At 44.9% G+C, this 19,115-nt stretch overlaps 1 protein-coding gene and 1 pseudogene across 4 annotated transcripts in view; one reads left to right on the top strand and one right to left on the bottom strand.

The window, feature by feature from the left end:
• RBM33 (RNA binding motif protein 33) overlaps window positions 1–19,115 on the bottom strand; it is a 140,501-nt gene that overhangs the window by 103,273 nt on the left and 18,113 nt on the right. For all 4 annotated transcript variants that reach the window (XM_047850882.1, XM_047850883.1, XM_047850884.1 and 1 more), the window contains exons 2-3: window positions 10,934–11,012; window positions 3,341–3,389 (exon numbers count right to left, since the gene is read on the bottom strand). In XM_047850882.1, the coding sequence (XP_047706838.1) occupies window positions 3,341–3,389; window positions 10,934–11,012 (128 nt within the window). The remainder of the gene's footprint in view (window positions 1–3,340; window positions 3,390–10,933; window positions 11,013–19,115) is intronic.
• LOC125161217 (glyceraldehyde-3-phosphate dehydrogenase-like) lies at window positions 11,559–12,527 on the top strand (annotated as a pseudogene).

Raw genomic sequence — 19,115 nt, 5'->3', positions numbered from 1 at the left:
AAACTTCCAAACTGGCCAAGGTGGATAAGGGCCCTGCTGCTGAGACAGAAGGCATCCCGCTGCCGCCCTCACGCATTCCTGTTCCATCAGAAAGGAGACCGAAGGGGGGACGCCTGGGTGGCTCGGTGAGTGAAGCGTCTGACTTCGGCTCGGGTCATGATCTCGTGGTTCGTGGGTTCAAGCCCCGCGTCAGGCTCTGTGCTAACAGCTCAGAGCCTGGAGCCTGCTTCACATTCTGTCTCCATCCCTCTCTCTGTCCCTCCCTTGTTCACACTCTGTCTCTCTCAAATATAAACAAACATTAAAATAAAAAAATTTAAAAAAAAAAAAAAAAAAGGAGACCAAGGGGCACCTGGGTGGCTCAGTCGGTTAAGCATCTGACTTTAGCTCAGGTCATGATCTCACAGTTTGGGAATTCGAGCCCCACTGGGCTCGGGTGGAGCCCATTTCCAATCTTCTGTCTCCCTCTCTCTCTGCCCCTCCCTTGCGCATGCACTCAATCTCCCTCTCTCGAAAATAAACGTCAAAAAAAAAGAAAAGAAAAAAAAGAGACTGAGTCACACGAATCAACTAATGCAATAAAGTGAGACTACATCCCCAGGATAGTCAGCATTACCATCCAAACCAAATAGTGCTTTGCCATCTTTACTGATACGCGACCAGACCAAACGTCTCATGAGATGGGGACAAACGGACACCAGCTGGTGGGCCATCCTGATAGGAACACGGGGCGAACAATGATGCCCAGGCTAGCCCAAGGACAGAGATCCGGTTTCACGTAAAAAATACTTTACCGTGTTCAAATATTTTCACATCCAATTGGTGTTGTTCACTAAAGTATCTTTAGTAATTACAAAGGGAAAAAAAGGTGTTTACGTTAGGGTAGTGAACTCCCACGTACAGTAAGAGCACTTCGAAGTTGTGCGAATTCGCCGAGTCAGAAAGAAAACAGTAGCACTTTTCCTCTGTGACCATGACCCAGGAAGCGCGGGCTTGCAAGTCACACCCCGAGGCCAGAGCCTGAGACCCTCAAACACGGACGCGCCGAGGGGCAATCTCACTGGTTTTTCACTTCCAGTATTTCGATGTTTCCCCCATTTACTTACAAGGGATCATGTGCATTTAGAGGTAACTAAGTTAATTCTTACTTAAAGTTACAGGTGATGAGAGCCGCTTAAAGGAGGAAAGTTGAGGTAGACTGAAGCCAGGCCACTTGTAGGCCAGTGATGCAGCAGGAAACAGGAGAAAGGAAAGTGGCTTCAAAGAATCCTACAACTAATTCATGTATTAGCAAAAAAGCTAATCATGCAACATCATTACAAGAAAATGGCAGCACTGGTGTTTTCTTCTAGAACAAGACCTTCATCAACTATATCATAAATAAGTATAAAAAGAAACTATAATCAGATCTGATATAATAAATCATGTGACTTTATCACCTAAAAGTATAATGAGCTTAATGTAAGAACTGTGGACAGTAAGAAACCACCACAATCTTAAAACTTTAAAAAACTAAGCATGGGGCGCCTGGATGGCTCAATTAAGCTTCTGACTTTGACCTGGGTCATGATAAGTTCAAGCCCCTTATCAGGGCTCCGCGTAGTCAGTGTGGAGCCTGCTTGGGATTCTTTCCTCAATCTCTGCCCCTCCCCCACTTGCGCTCGCTCTCAAAATAAACAAACTTAAAAAAAAAAAAACAGCATAAAAAACTACCTTGATATTTATTTAGTAAGAACATCAAGTGTTTTTAAACTGTTAATAAGTTCTCAAAAATTTAGCACCTCTGGGGTGCCTGGGTGGCTCAGTTAAGCGTCTGACTTCAGCTCAGATCATGATCTCACGGTTTGTGGGTTCGTGCCCCGCATTGGGCTCTGTGCTGACAGCTCGGAGCCTGGAACCTACTTCGGAGTCTGTGTCTCCTCTCTCTGCCCCTCTCTGGCTCATGTTCTGTCTCTCTCTCTCTCTCTCTCTCTCTCAAAAATGAATGAAAGTTAAAAAAAAAAAAAAAAGAATGTAGTATTTCACTTTAATCTTTGGATTTTAATTTCTTTTTTTTTTTAATGCTTATTTTTGAGAGAGACAGACAGAGTGACAGAGACAGACAGACGGAACATGAGTAGGGTAAGAGCAAAGAGAGAGGGAGACACAGAATCCAAAGCAGGCTCCAGGTTCCGTGCTGTCAGCACAGAGCCTGATGCTGGGCTCGAACTCACAAACCGCGAGATCATGACCTGAGCCTAAGTCCGACACTTAACAGACTGAGCCACCCAGGCGCCCCTCTATTTTTAATGTACATTTTACAATGTTCAAAATACAATGTTCAAAATGGCAGTAGTATAAACATACATGTATACGTATACACAACATACAGATACACACACTTTATAAATACACACATTAAACATAATTATAGCAAAGTTTTTACTTGATCAAGAAGGTTTACAGAAACCTGTATTAGGTTTTAGACTTCCAGTCTCATTTACCTGAATGCGTGTTATATTTGAATAGGACTCTCTCTAACCGTATCTGCAGACTCTCAAAAAGGAAATGCAGTGCATTGGGGCACCCGGGTGGCTCAGCTGGTTGAGCATCGGACTCTTGATTTCAGCTCAAGTCTGAGCTCACGGTTCATGGGATCAAGCCCTACATCTGGCTCCACACTGACAGGGTGGGGCCTGCTTGGGTTCTCTTTCTCCCTCTCTTCTCTGCCCCTCCCCCACTCACACTTTCTCTCTCTCAAATAAACAGGTATTTTTTCAAAGGGGAATGCAAAATATTAGCCTCCCGATATTAGTTTTCTTACGAGCACATGGTGGTTTTATGCTGCTGCTTTCCCAAACTCAACAGCTGCTGGATGCCCCAGGCAGAGTGAGAACTAAAACGTTTGTGACAAAGGACTGACCCTCTCGCATAGTTACTGGAGAACTTACTAACAGATTAAACAGTCAGCTCTCTGCAATTAAAAGATAATTCAAGGGGCGCCTAAGTGGCTCAGTCGGTTGAGCGTCCGACTTTCGCTCAGGTCATGATCTCACGGTCTGTGGGTTCGAGCCCCGTGTCGGGCTCTTTGCTGACAGCTCGGAGCCTGCTTCCGATTCTGTGTCTCTCTTTCTCTGGCCGTCCCCCTGCTAGTGCTTTGTCTGTCTGTCTGTCTGTCTGTCTGTCTCTCTCTCTCTCTCTCTCTCTCTCTCTCAAAATTAAACAAATATTTAAGGAAGAAAAAAATAGTTCATTCAAATTCCAACACATGAATGTGCACCCCACGCGGGAGACACACTCCTCTATGCTGAATGCAACGAAGCGCCTACAGGCGGGTTTCAGGAAGACCTCAACTTCTTACCTTTTTGCCAGACAGCAGATCTTCTCCAAGTAAGTCATCTTCAAGTTCACTGGGGAGAAAAAAAACAGGCAGTTAGTGCGCTGTCCCTGCAGCGTACAGGTCTGCAGGTCACTGGGAGTCGTAGCCGGGACTCTGGGGCTGGGGCACTGACCCACGCAGTTTGCTATGCTTTCCTTTCCCTTCACGAATAACAAAAATGTATTTTCCAGGGCAGGGGAACAGGTGGTCTTTTCCGTGTGGGAGGCTCTGCTACAGGGGGCAGCTCTCACAGGCTCAAGACCACCACTGTTTGGTTCGGTGGGAGGTCTGCGCTTCTCCGGACCTGATCAGTAATCCGTAAAGGAAGAAACCATAGTAACAGCTAGGCCTTTCTTTCCCTGCCTTAAAAAATCCTATGACGAAGTAAGAAAAGATGCCCAACATCATCAACTAGGAAAACTCAACCCAAACCACCGAGAGACCATTGGAGGCTCATCAAACTGCAACAACTGAAGAAACGAAAACGCCGACGCCGACGAGAACACGCAAGTAAATCACAGTAGCTACAAGAGTTCTCTATGCACCACACGGGAGTCCTGCCCATACTGTGACATTGTGCCGTCGGCAGGTTTATGTTCTGAAGTGACCAGAAGCAGATTATGTCACAATTAAAACAGAAACCTTTACCAGATCAAAAAGCCAAAGACATTTCCCGTTATGTATTTTGTCTGCTGGTTGGTTGATGAAGATGGCTACCGCTAAATTACATTCTTGGTTCTGGGGAACCCAATGGCTCAAGAACAAATGCCTCTTAAGGACAACACCTAGAAGGAGAAAATCAGACTGCATTTCTCAGGTGCGAATGCAGCAATATTGGTATCAGGGCTGTTACTCTCTTTTATAAGCATTCTGGTTACGAATTTCTGTAAGGTCTGCAGGTTTTGAGCATTACTGTATCCAAAAAGCATGTTTACTTGCAGTGTGCTACTTTGTGGAACACCAGGATCTATACAGGAATGCCTACAGGAGTTACCACAGAAATATGTGTTTCTACACACTTTTAGAACTAGAAACAATTCGAGAAATCATTTTCACTCACGCACCTTTTGTTACCTTAGGTTACCCTGTATAAATCCTTTACCTTCATATTATAGATAAAGAAAACAAGGACAAGATTAAACAAGTGGCCCAAAGTCATTTGGCAATGAGATCCAGGACAAGAGCTTACCTGTGGGGTAACTCTGTCACCGACCTGTGCGAACCTGTATGAATAAGACAGCTATGACACAGTCACACAGGACTTCTTCCAACATTTCCACAAATCACGTTATCACCTCTCAGCTACGACGTCTGCTTCTTCCGTGTTACAGTCAGTACAGCCATCCTCCACGGGAGAGGAAAACACGGGATCCATTCACAATACTAACAAGAACCGCACTTGAGAACTGATTCTAGATGACCAATTCACTCGCCCCTTTGAGGACAAGCCCCCCGCCAGGCTGTCACTCTGACAAAAATGAAAGGTGACACTGTCAGCCTAGGGGACCCTGAGAACGCCTAAAACCATACTACAAAAAGGCGTTGGTAATTAATTATACAAACAAAAATCTAGAAACTACCCCTACCTTCTGCTAACAAGAGGTGTATACGGAAAGAAAAAAATCAGTCTTTGATGACTACCTATTTTTCCTAAACAAAAGCATTTTTCTAAAAAAAGATAAAAGAAAACTAACAGTTATAAATGAGTGAAGCATACACGGATGGAAAATAGTTGCTTCTGTGACTAACAAAGACAACACCATGAAATAAGAAAGCAGGATGGGAGACAGAAGGATTAAGCCCACACAACCACAACAGACATAAATTATAGCTCAAGAAATCGTGAAATCAGTGTATTACGTGCCAGGAACCATTTAAGTGTTTCACACGTATTAGTGTTCTTGTTGATTTAACCAACCCATTACATAGATATTTATATCATCCCCCATTTTTTTTAATGTGAAAACAAAGACAAGGAGGTTCTAAATCAACTCAAGGTCACCCCGCTAGGAAGTGGCGACATCTATAGGTGAACCGAGATGGTCTAGTTCTGGAGTCCAAATCCTAACTACTGCGCACAAACCCCCCACAAAAAGTAAATGTACCTCCAATGTATTTCTCTACTGGCATCAAGTTGGATCCTTACAAAAGATGTACACAAAAGGAAAGAAATTTATACACTATAAAGCACTACCAAAATTACACCGTCACCAAAAACAACAATGACCTAGTGGGAGTGCCTAGCCCAATCAAGTCCGTTTAAAGAGATGAGCAGTGAACTTTTTTGCTGGGGCCGGGGGGGGGGGGGGGGGGGGGGGGGGAGTCGGGGACCCGGCAGGATGGACAAGTGTCAAGTCTTCCCACTGCCAGGATGAGATCGGGAGTGGCAAGGTCAACAGAACAAGGAGGTCCACTTGGGCACAGCCCTGAAGGCCAACCCTGTGGAAATGCCTCCTGTGCAAAAGAAATATGCTGGGAAAGTAAAGGCGGAAGGCAAACAGGCAAATTCTGCCATCGGGAACTGTGTCAGCGTCCAGCTGATCACGAATGGCCAAAAAATCACAGCCTTTGTACCCAAAGTCAGTTGGATGAATTTTATCAAGGAAGATAACGTGGTTCCAGTTGCTGGATTTGGTCGCAAAGATCCGGCTATCGGTGACATTCCTGGAGTTCGCTTCAAGGTCATCAAAGGAGCCAATGTCTCTCTTTTGGCCTCATGCAAAGGCAAGAAGGAAAGACCAAGACCCTAAGCTTTGATGACAAGAACATGACAATAATAACAAAAACAAAAAAACCAAAGAGATGAGCAGTTGGGCCCCTGCCAACAACCGCAGCTACGTGGGCCAAGGAAAGGAGCCGGGGCTGGGTGAGGAGGGTCCTTCCTCCAACTGCCAGACTCCCTCGGGCTTTCAGCAAGCATCACCCAAGATCCTTATGTTTCTTGTCCAAGATTAGAGACAATCAGCTCTCTAAGGGCAAGTACACTTTTACTAATAAACAGGAGTGGGGCACGTGGGTGGCTCAGTCAGTTAAGCGTCCGACTTCGGCTCAGGTCACGATCTCACGGCTCGGGAGTTCGAGCCCCGTGTCGGGCTGCCCGCACAGAGCCTGCTTCAGGATCCTCTGTCCTCAGCTCTCTCTGCCTCACCCCCACCCAGGCTCGCTCGCTCGCGCTCTCTCTCAAAACTAAATAAACACTAGAAACAAAAACAAAAACTAAGCAATATGTGTACGCTGAAAGACATTTTCAAGAAACGAGTATTTTGTGGTCAGCCACGTGGCTGCAGCCTTTCAAACTGAGAAGTGAGCGATGACAAACAGCGCACTGAGTCCCCTCGTCTCTGCGTGCCTCCTCTCTCCAGGCCACCCTCCTCCGGTCTCTGCCACCTCCGTTTACCGGAAGGTTTCTCCGGGAGGACTCGTGCAGGCTCTCCTGGACTTGCTGCTGGCCGGCCTCGGGCCGTGGGATGACCCAAGGGAGTATTACAAAGCGGGAGGAGAGGGACTGCCCCTCTCCTATACCTGCACAGTCCGTCCCGCCTGCTGCCAGCAGCGCAACCCCCACTGGGCTCTTGGGTGCCCCCTCTTCCCCTTCAGGCCCGCTGCTACTCCCCGCACACCTCGCCGACTCTGACTGCTTCTTTAACCCTCTCCCGTAAGTAGCCCCTTCAATCAAATGACCTCCAGTTGAAGCCTCAAGAATGCGGTCTGTCTCCTGCATGGACACAGACTGATACAAGCACATCCTTGAAAAAAACTTAAACGCTTCAGGTGTTGGTTTAACAACAACATCACGTCCTTCCAAATATTTAACACTAATGCAACACGGCAGCAAGAGCTGATCATGACAATTTCTGACTCACTCTTCCCCTTAACTTTCATATTTCTCCTTCTATCATCCACAGTACATGGAAGAGGCTGCTTTATGCTTTTAAAGCATCAAAGAAACTCACATGATGCAGAATCCCCGTATGCAAACACGCACTGAAAACGAGTGAGGAGAGGAGCCTGTTCATAAACAGCGCTGGGACAGCCGCCAGTCACACCAGGGAGAACAAGGAAAACTCAAGCCCTGTCTCCTGGCAGAGCCACAACCCAATCGCTTCGCAGCAGAAAGCCAGCTAACATCTTGACAACTGAAACTCCCACTGGACAAGACGCTGGAGCAACTCAAATATTAATAAAAATAGTCACTGCAACGGATTAACATACACACGCAGCACTTCAACCTATGAGCTGGAAATGATTCCACAACAAAACTCCCCTTCGGGGGATGCTAAGGGACCTGGCCCATTATTTTGAAAGCTGGCAAATAAAAGTTAAGAATCAAGTGCTTATTTAGTACCTCAGGGGCAGGCAGTTCACGTAAGTCACTTGGATTATCCATCCTGCTCTGCCCATTTTCTCACCTGAATCATCTGATCGACGTCTGGATCTATTAATCCACAGAAAATGCACGAGAAGAAGGACACACTAAAAACACTCCAGGGGATGCAATCAACAAGAGCATAACTTCTACAAGACAAACCACCTTGTTTCTTCACGAAGGTGTAGAGACTAAAACGAGATGTGTGAGAACCCACAGATGAAGCAACACTTAAAAGGTCTACCAGTCAATTATAATCTAGGGATCTAACCTGGACTCAATTCAAACTTTATTATAAAAGAGCATACAGACACCTGTCCACACTCTGCGTGCGTGCGTATGTGATACACTGATATTTACAGGAGACAATCGGTAATAGAACGTAACATGAAGGGAATTTTTAAAAGCATCACTTCCGGGACGCCTGGGTGGCTCAGTCGGTTAAGCGTCCAACTTCGGCTGAGGTCACGATCTCTTGGTTCACGAGTTGGAGCCCCACATCGGGCTCTGTGCTGACAGTTCAGAGACTGGAGCCTGCTTTGGATTCTGTGTCCTCCCTCGCTCCCTCTGCCCCTTCCCTGCTCGTGTTCTCGCTCGCTCAAAAATAAATAAAACATTAGAAAAAAATTTTTTAAATCACTTTCTTGTGGTTATTTATAAATACTATTGTATTTATAAATCCTTTATTTTTTAGAGAGATACAATCTGAAATTATTTCCAGATGAACTTATGTCTGTGATTTGAGGCGGACTGCAGATTACAGACAAAACAAGATTGGCTTTATACCAATAAATGTTGAAGCTGGCTGATGGTACCTTAGGGGACTATACTATTCTATTTTCACATATTTTTGGAATTCTCAGTAAGTTAAAAATCAATCAATTTAATCAATTTCAGGCATATCATAGATCTTAACTATAAAAAAAAAATGAAAATCTTACAAATTGAAGACCACACTGTATGTTCACTAATGTGAATATTAAAAAACAAACAAACAAACAAAAAAAAACAACCACTTTACAATTTTCATAGGAAAATTTCTGGTATGTACCAGAATACAGGGTAGGTGACAAAGAGTGGAAAGCACCTTGACCAGCATCACACGCCTCCTCAAAGTGATGACGTCAGCAAGGCCACGGCACTGCCGAAGAGCGTTCCTGACAAATACACAACCTAAATCTAGTTCTGAGGAGATGCCTGCAAATCCATATTGAGGGTGAGTCTACAAAACAAACAGCCCGTCCTCTTCAAAAGTGTCAAAGTCATAAAAGACAAGGATAAATAATTCTCCAGATGAAAGACAGGACAAAATGCACTGTACGATCCTGAACTGAAACTTGAACCGGTAAAAAAGAAAACTCATTTTTGGCTATAAAAGTCCATTTTGGGGAGAACTAACAAAACCTGAATAACCACTACAGATTAAGAATTAGAATTCCGTGTTTGTTAACTTCATGATTTGGAAATGAGTAAGTGAATGTCCCTGTTCTCAGGAAATACACAAGGAAATCTACGTGCTGTGGTACATCAGCAGCACACAGGTGAGGCGAGCGGCCCGCTGGAAGCGCAGCAGGAAGGACAGCTCTGTGAGAGGGCGCGCAGAGGACACACACGACAGCAGGCATGGCAGAAAGCAACTGTGAGTCTGGGGGCTCGTGAGAGTGTCTGTGTCACTTTTGTAACTAAGTCTGAAAATGATTTCAAAGCATACTGTATTCATATTTTAATTTAAAAAATACGGGTGCCTGGGTGGCTCAGTAGGTTAAGCATCCAACTCCGGCTCAGGTCATGATCTCACGATTCGTGGGTTCAAGCCCCACGTCGGGCTCTACGCCAACAGCTCGGAGCCTGGAGCCTGCTTCAGATTCATTCATTCATTCATTCTCTCTCTCTCTCTCTCTCTCTCTCTCTCTCTCTCTCTCTCTGCCCCTCCCCCACTCATGCTCGGTCTCTCTCTGAAAAATAAACAATAAAAAAAATTGTTTTTAATAAACAAAAGCCATACAGGCTTACACACAGATTATACAGCTGATTATATTATTTATAAAAATCTACTTGAAGGCTACTGTTTAAGGGAACATGTGTCACAGACTGCGAAGAGGGACCTCCAAGTACAAAAAATAAATTTCAGGAAATATAACAATCCCTAAATCGGTAAGGGAAAGACAAACAACCCACAAGAAAACTACATATAGACAGGACTAGACAACTGACAGAAGAAAACATCCAAATGGCAAGTAAGCTATTAAAATCTCCTTTATATTTTCCTCAGCTCCCCACCATCCTGTGAACAAAGCTAGTTTATCAGTGCTTCCGTAGGGCGGTTCTCTCCCAGGAGGTTCTGCTGTGGGCTCGAAGTGATCCGTTACAGACTGGGAGCCACTGAATACTCACCTTAATGCAAGCCATAAGTCCGTAAAGCGTACGCTTCTCAATGCAGATTATTCTGTAAAAGTTCTGGGGCCTCACAGTCTTCAAATGGCAATCAGGATTTTTACTACAGAACATCACCGCTATTCTTTATTCAGACCTATTTACCTTTATTACTAAACTTCCTGACTCCAAGGATGAGGTAATTTTTTACACTGCCGACACAGTTTTTAAGTCGTTAAGAAACGTGTAAAGACGAATCCTCATTCGAGAACCCGCCACCCAGACTAAGCCCCACCACGTACTTCCCCCGGGACACGCCCCTCTCCCAGCAGAGCTGCTCATCAGAAGTAATCACTAGAGAGACCTGACATTGATCACTACTATGTGCATTTTAAATACTTTTAGTGCAGGTGTATGCGTATTCCTAAAGATAGTTCCATCTTCGCTACTAATCAAAGAAATAAAGATACAAATTATAGCTAGATACTATTTTACACATATTAAATTGGCAAAACTTTTAAAGTCTGGCCAAATACTGGGAAGGCTCTATAGAACGAAAGAACTCTGGCATACGATCTCTCCAATAACAGCTCTGGGCGCCCATCAAATCAACACCACCATCACTGTGTAAAAACACAGAAAGAGGTAAAGACAACAGGCCGGGAACAGGAGCCCGGAAGAAAGCCTGCCACCCCCAGAAGGCCCTCGCGCCCTCACTTGGGCCCGGCAGGGACAGGCCCACTCGGAGAAGAGGACCGGGCAGCCAGCACAGCGCTGTCAGTACGGCTCTCTGCACGGCCCGGCGGCAGAGCAGGGAAGTTCTCGCCGTCCCGCACCTGTCCCAGTCCTCGTCCGCGGCTCTTCTTCTCCACGACCGCTCTGCACCAGGCTTATCAAACTGGTCAAAGTCATCATCTGTGAAAGAGAAGCCACGAAAGTCAGTCTTACTAAAGTAAAACAGACACAGATATTCAAATACAGACGTTCCCTGACTTACACGGCCTCGACTTACGATTTTCAACTTTACAACGGTGCAAAAGCAATACGCGGTCTGTAAAAACCATACGTCAAGTTTTGAATTCGCATCTTTTCCCAAGCTAGCAAGCAACATGCAGTCCTATGCTTTCTCGTGGTAAACGGCAGTGAACGGCAGCGCCCAGGAGCCACAGGATGAGAGTAAATCGCCAATAAGGCAACTAGCATCTGTACCCAGACGACTGCTCCACATGTCACTTTCAACACAGTCTCCAATACACTACACAGACTAGTCAACGCTTTACTATAAAATAGGTTTTGTGTTATGTGATTCTGCCCAACCGTAGGCTAATATAATGAACGTTGCGAGCACATTTAAGGTAGGCCAGGCTAAGCCACAGTGTTCAGTAAGTTAGGTGTATTAAATGCATTTTCAAATTACAGTATTTTCACCATGTGACAGGCTTATCAGGACATAAGCCCACGGTAAGCTGAGGAAGATCTGTACTGAACCAGCTTCTTTCAAGGATTCCTGAAATGACATTTTAAGATGTAAAAGTTCTGGCTCTCTGCTCCCTCCTGTTTGACACATGGCCACTTCTTGCGCCGTGAGCGCTGCATCCCCGAGACACAACGGAGAAGGTCTACATGTTCCACTATGATTCCACCCGTAGCAAATTCAATGCGCAGTCAGCGCTAAGAACGGGAAACCTGTCATCAACGGAAAGCCCATCTCCATCTCCCAGGAGCGAGATCCTGCCAACATCAAATGGGGAGACGCTGGTGCCGACTCCCCCGTGGAGTCCAGTGGTATGTTCACCACCATGGAGAAGACTGGGGCTAACGTGAAGGGTGGAACTGAGAGGGTCATCATCTCTGCCTCTTTTACTGATGTCCTCATGTTTGTGATGGGCGTGAACCACGAGAAGTACAACTCCCTCAAGCTTGTCAGCAACGCGTCCTGCACCACCAACTGCTTAGTCCCTCTGGCCAAGGCCATCCATGACAACTCTGGCACTGTGGAAGGACTTATGACCACAGTCCACGACATCACTGCCAACCAGAAGACCACTGACGGCCCCTCTGGGAAGCTGTGGTGTGACAGCTGAGGGGCTGCTCAGAACATCATCCCTGCATCTTCTGGTGCCACCAAGGCTATAGGCAAGGTCAACCCTGAGCTGAATGGGAAACTCATTTGGCATGGCCTTCCATGTGCCCGCTGCCAACATGTCAGTTATGGATCTAATGCCACCTGGAGAAAGCTGCCAAATACAATGACATCAAGAAGGTGGTGAAGCAGGCCATTGGGGGGCCCCCTCAAGGGCATCCAGGGCTCCAGTGAGGACCAGGTTGTCTCCTATGACTTTAACAGTAACACCCACTCTTCCACCTTTGATGCTGGGGCTGGCATTGCTCTCAAGGACCACTGTGTCAAGCTCCTTTCCTGGTATGACAATGAATTTGACCACAGCAACTGAGTGGTAGATCTTATGGTCCACATGGCCTCCAAAGAGTAAGAGCCCCCTGGGCCACGAGCCCCAGCAAGGGCACAAGAGGAAGAGAGAGGCCCTCTGCTGCTAGGGAGTCCTGCCCCCAACTCATCCCCCAACACACTGAGAATTTCCTGACCTCCGCACGGTTTCCATCCCAGACCCCTTAAAGAAGGGGGAGGGGCTTAGGGGACCCTACCTTGTCATGTACCACTGTCAAGTACACAGCACCCACATGAACGAATGCACAAATAAAATACAGAAGTTCCACATACAACTGTTAGAAATGCTTTAGCCATTTTTAATAATTCAAAAAATTAGGTACAAAGTTACCGAACACTATTAAGCATGAAAAATCACTGACTAGAATTTTTTAAAAATCATAAACTTTAGTAAGAAATTTTCTTTACAAAATTATTTTCAGTATATATTTTTACTACAACTACATGAAAAGGAAAAAGTTCTGCTTTGCCAGAAGTTAAAGGTGTTTTTTTAAGTTTTTTCTTTTTTTTTTTTTTTCAACGTTTATTTATTTTTGGGACAGAGAGAGACAGAGCATGAACGGGGGAGGGGCAGAGAGAGAGGGAGACACAGAATCGGAAACAGGCTCCAGGCTCTGAGCCATCAGCCCAGAGCCTGACGCGGGGCTCGAACTCATGGACCGCGAGATCGTGACCTGGCTGAAGTCAGACGCTTAACCGACTGCGCCACCCAGGTGCCCCAAGTTTTTTTATTTCAAGAGGGGGAGGGGGGAGGGAATCCCAAGCATGGTCCACACTGTCACTGCAGAGCCTGACACAGGGCTCAATCGCCTAGAATCATGAGATCACGACCTGAGCCAAAATCAAGAGTCAGACACGTAAGCCACCCAGGAGCCCCAAAGATACTTTTCTAATACTTTGTGTAATCTTTACATTTTTCCAAATTAACCATAGTTTTCTAAGTTTCTTTGTTTTCAAAGACCCTATTTAAGGAAAGTAGGGGTAACACAGAATTGAACAACAGGAATAAAATGCAAGTCACATACATAATTTTAAATTTTCTAGTAGCCACATTTTAATGGGACTTTTGAGAGAGAAACAGAGAGACAGCGTGTGCGCATACACGATGCGCACAACTGGGGGGAGGGGCAGAAAGAGAGAGGGAGACACAGAATCTGAAGCAGGTTCCAGGCTCCAAGCTGGCAGCACAGAGTCCGATACGGGGCTCAAACCCACGAACCGTGACATCATGACCTGAGCCGAAGGTGGACACTTAACCAACTGAGCCACCCTAATCGCCCCTCTAGTAGACTCATTTTAAAAAAGAGGGGTGCCAGGGTGGCCCAGTCGGCTGAGCATCTGATTCCTGAGTTCAGCTCAAGTCATGATCTCACAGTTTATGAGATGGAGCCCCACGATGGGCTCCGTGCGCACAGTGTGGAACCCGCTTGGGATTCCCTGTCCCCCACCCCGCCCCCCCTACACTTGCACAAGCACATATTCTCTCTCTATAAATGAATAAACACACACTTAAAAAAAATAAAAAGAATAAAAGTTTAACAGGCGAAACTTTAACAACATATTTTATTTAACCTAGTATATCCAAAATATTATATAGCATGTAATCATTATGGAAAATATTAATAAGATATTGTACATTTTTCCCATACCAAGTGTATATCTCATGGTATATCTCCTATCTCATTTAAAACTTTTTTTATTAGGAAAATCAAAGATTTGGAATGAAATTTTTTCCTCTTAGATACACATGCAAGCAAAGAGGCTTGAGAAGTAGCAGCAGACAGATACCTCCCCAGGGAGAATCTACCTAGGGGAGTCAGATGATAAAAACACCAATAAAGCCCCAGGAATTCATCCAGACTTAGCCAATCAAGTTCTAACAAGGTAATAATACATCGATTCCAACCACAGGCTCGCTCCCCAACAGAAGTGATTTAAAAAACAACAACAATGAAAGCTATCAGAAACTCGGTACCCTTGAGAGTTCCGCGTCCAGGACGGCGGCATGAGGAGTCCTGCCCACCGCACTCCCTGTGAAACTGATGAAAATTATTTTTAATAAAATAACCATTTAAAGTCTATGGAATTGATTGTAAAGGCATACATCAAACGAGAAATACCTTTTTCAAGAAATCTACCCAAAGAACAGCTGCAAGAATCTGGGGCTGCTGAACCAGGACTGATCCCTCCTCTCCCTCCCAGTTCAGTGTGGCTTCGACTCCCCTCCAGACAGGTGCAGGGGGGAACTCAGACCTCTGCACTCTTCGTCCTGCCCCTGTTGCCCAGGCCTGGGCTAAGCCCTGGGTGAGTGCCAGTGAGAGGTGGGGGCTCCCTTCTTCCATCCAGGCCCCACCTGTGGGAGACACTGCTGGGGCCCAGACAGCTCCCGCCCCAGCTTGTGGGGTTTCGCACCAAGAGACGTAAGCCAAGGACACCTCAGAGCTACTCCTCCCTGCCGCACCCCCTGCACCCTCCATCCAGGCACTCAGCTCCTAAAGCAAGGATGTCAATCACAGACAAGCACACCACTGTCCACACCCACAGCACAGGGCTGTACCTCAGTTTGCCAAAGGAGAAAAGCAAGCCTTAGAACAGAGAGCTCCCAACTCTCTCGGAGGAGCTGGTTTCACTTGGAATAGCGTGCAAAAAGAGTTCTGGCCAAAAGGTGCTCTCAGAAAGTGGGAATTTTGGAGAGGTCCTTGAAAAGAGAGTAAAAGTCAATGGAGATAAAGACTGACCTGTCCAGGCTGCCTACTGTGCCAGAAAGAAATGGGGAGACAGGTGGGAAGGGCCCACTGGGGTTAAAACATCTCAAACACTGACCCCAGACACCACCCAATCAAAGGAGCCTGAATTTAATACCATCAGTTTAGAAAGCAAATTACACCCCACAGCACTGAAGATGGGATCAGAGAGAAAGACAGAAATGAGGGGTGCCTGGGTGGCTCAGTTAAGCGTCCGACTTCAGCTCAGGTCGTGATCTCACGGTTTGTGAGCTCGAGTCCCACGTCGGGCTCTGTGCTGACAGCTCGGAGCCTGGAGCCTGGAGCCTGGAGCCTGCTTCGGATTCCGTGTCTCCCTCTCTCTCTCTGCCCCTCCCCCACTCGCACTTGCGCTCTCGCTCGCATGCGCCCAAGCTCGCTCTCTCAAAAATAAAGATTAAGGGAAAAAAAAAAAAAAAAAAAGACAGAAATGAGCAGGGCCAAACCACCACCATCGCAGGGTGACTATGGGCATGGCCAAGGCTATGGCCTCTGAGGAATGTCATCAGAAGCTGCACCCTGCCCAGAGTGGAGTAGGGGACAAAGACTTTGCTTAAACAACCTAGCCAGTCATCAAACAAGTTAAAAAGCAAATACCTAACAAGCCCAGAGGTGGGGAGTAGGCAGATCAGCACCCTGAGTGGACACAACACATTTTCTAAAATGCTCAATATCTGATAAGAAATTACAAGACATGCAAAGAAACAGGAAAGCATAACCCACACAGAACCCATCAGAAAAAAAGGCAGGCAACAAAAAAGGTCTGTAAGAGGACGAGATGTTAGACTCAACGTCTGTGAGGATGTTCAAAGAACTACATGAAACGTGACTAATGAACAAAAGGGAGGGATGACACTTCCATCAAGTAAGCGATAGGAATAGGAATTATAAAAACAAGAGCCAAAAACAAATTCTGGAATTGAAAAGTAACTGAAATGAAAAATTCACCAGAGGGGCTCAACAGTAGATCTAAACTGACAGAAGAAAGAGTTTGTATCCTAAAAATAGATCAAGAGATCATCCGATCCAAAGAACACAAAGGAAAAAAAATAAAGAAAAATGAACATAGCTTCACAGAAATGTGAGGCACCAATATATGTGTAATAGGAGTATTAGAAGGGGGAAGGGAGCAGAAAAAAATATTTGAGGAAATAATAGCTGCATAACTTACCAAGCTTATTGTAAGTATTAATTTATGCATCCAAAAAGCCCACAAACTTAAGGTAGACACACGTACCATAGTCAAAATGTTTCAGAGACAAGGAAAATCCCTTAACAGCAGTAAGAGAAAAACAAGTATCACTTACAAGGGAACTGCAATTAAGATAATTTAACAGAAAAAATATATATATAATTTAACAGGTAATTCTCAGACACAGTGGCAGAGACCTATACAAAGTGCTCAAAGAAAGAATTCTATGTCCAGCAAAACTATCAAAAATTAAGATGAAATAAAAATACTCACAAACAAAAACAGAAGGAATCTGTTGCTTGCTCGCTCTGTGTAGCTGACTAAATCACATGCCCCAAAAGACACATTAAAGTCCTTTCCCCCTGTTCTCCCACCTATGAATGTGATCTTATTCAGAAACAGGGTCTTTGCACGTATAATTGAGTTAGGATGAGATTATATTGGCTATTAGACGTAACAGACAAATACAGAACACTCAACCCAACAAAAGAATACACTTTCTTCTCATGTGCACATAGAACATTCTGGAGGATATGTTTGTTTGTTTTTTTAATATGAAATTTATTGTCAAACTGGTTTTCCATACAACACCCAGTGATCATCCCAACAGGTGCCCTCCTCAATGCCCATCACCCACCCACCCCTCCCTCCCACCCCCCATCAACCCTCAGTTTATTCTCAATTTTTAAGAGTCTCTTATGGTTTGGCTCCCTCCCTAACTTTTTTTTCCCCCTTCCCCTCCCCCATGGTCTTCTGTTAAGTTTCTCAAGATCCTCATAAGAGTGAAACCATATGATATCTGTCTTTCTCTGTATAACTTATTTCACTTAGCGTAACACTCTCCAGTTCTATCCACGTTGCTACAAAAGGCCGTATTTCATTCTTTCCCATTGCCAAGTAGTATTCCATTATATATATAAACCACATCTTCTTTATCCATTCGCCAGTTGATGGACATTTAGGCTCTTTCCATTATTTGGCTATTGTTGAAAGTGCTGCCATAAACACTGGGGTACAAGTACCTCCATGCATCAGCACTCCTGTATCCCCTGGGTAAATTCCTAGCAGTGCTATTGCTGGGTCATAGGGTAGGTCTATTTTTAATTTTTTGAGGAACCTCCACGCTGTTTTCCAGAGTGTCTGCACCAGTTTGCATTCCCACCAACAGTGCAAGAGGGTTCCCGTTTCTCCACATCTTCTCCAGCATCTATATTCTCTTGATTTGTTCATTTTAGCCACTCTGACCGGTATGAGGTGATACCTCAGTGAGGTTTTGATTTGGATTTCCCTGATGAGGAATGATGTTGAGCATCTTTTCATGTGCCCGTTGGCCATCTGGGTGTCTTCTTTAGAGAAGTGTCTATTCATGTTTTCTGCCCATTTCTTCACTGGATTATTTGTTTCTCGGGTGTGGAGTTTGGTGAGTTCTTTATAGATTTTGGATACTAGCCCTTTGTCCAATGTGTCATTTGCAAATATCTTTTCCCATTCCATTGGTAGGCCATAAAACAACTCTTAATAAACTTAAATAGGTCAAAATCACACAAAGCATAGTCTCTGACTAAAATAGAATAAAGCTAGAAATCAACAATAGAAGGAAAACTGGAAAACTCACAAATATGTGGAAATTAAACAGCACTTCATCAACCAAAAGGTCAAAGAAATAACTAAGGAAATAAGAAAGGGGCGCCTGGGTGGTTCAGTCAGTTGAGTGTTCGAATCTTGATTTCGGCTCAGACCATGATCTCAGAGTTGGTGGAATAGAGCCCCACGTCAGACTCTGAGCTGACAGCACAGATTTTCTCTTTCTCTCTCTCTCTCGAAATAAGTAAATAAAAGTTTTTTAAAATGCAAATAATTTTAAAAAAGAAGAAGACAAGCCAAACTAGTAGTAAGTCTTTGCAAAGTATGTATCTAATAAAGAACTTGCACACGGAAAATATTAAAAACTCTCAAACTCACAATAAAAACCCAACTTTGAGGGGAAAAAATTATTTAAATAGAGACTAAATAACATGTATGACAGGGGCACCTGGGTGGCTCAGTCAGTTAAGCATCCAACTTCAGCTCAGGTCATGATCTCACAGTTTGTGAGTTCGAGCCCCGCGTTGGGCTCTGTGCTGACAGCTCAGAGCCTGGAGCCTGCTTCGGATTCTGTGTCTCCCTCTCTCTCTGCCCTTTCCCCAGCTCATGCTCACTCACCACTCACTCGTTCTCTCTCTCTCAAAAATAAACAAACATTAAAAAAAAATTTTTTTTAAATGAACACATATGTATGACAAAGAGCCTACGTAAAGCTTCTCAACAGTACACTGTCCTTAGGGAAATTAAGACCACACCAAACCACACCAAACCCCAGGACACAGCTAAGAGAATGGGCTAAAATGCAAAAGACCCGCCCCACTAAGTGCTGTCAAGGGTGTGGAGCAAGTGAGCACTTCTATTCTGCTGACAGGAGCGGGAAGGGACACAACCACTTAATGAAATAGTCTGGCTGTTCCTTAAAAAAGTTAAGTACTTAAATACACCCCTACCATATGACCCAGCCATCCCTCTCCTATGTGACGAACCAAGAGAAAAAGAAATATAAATTGCAT

The sequence above is a fragment of the Prionailurus viverrinus genome, chromosome A2, assembly GCF_022837055.1.
Source record: "Prionailurus viverrinus isolate Anna chromosome A2, UM_Priviv_1.0, whole genome shotgun sequence".
NCBI classification, from domain to species: Eukaryota; Metazoa; Chordata; class Mammalia; order Carnivora; family Felidae; genus Prionailurus; species Prionailurus viverrinus.
The sequence above is the reverse complement of the archived record's forward strand: the minus strand, read 5'-3'. Positions and strand labels throughout refer to the sequence as shown.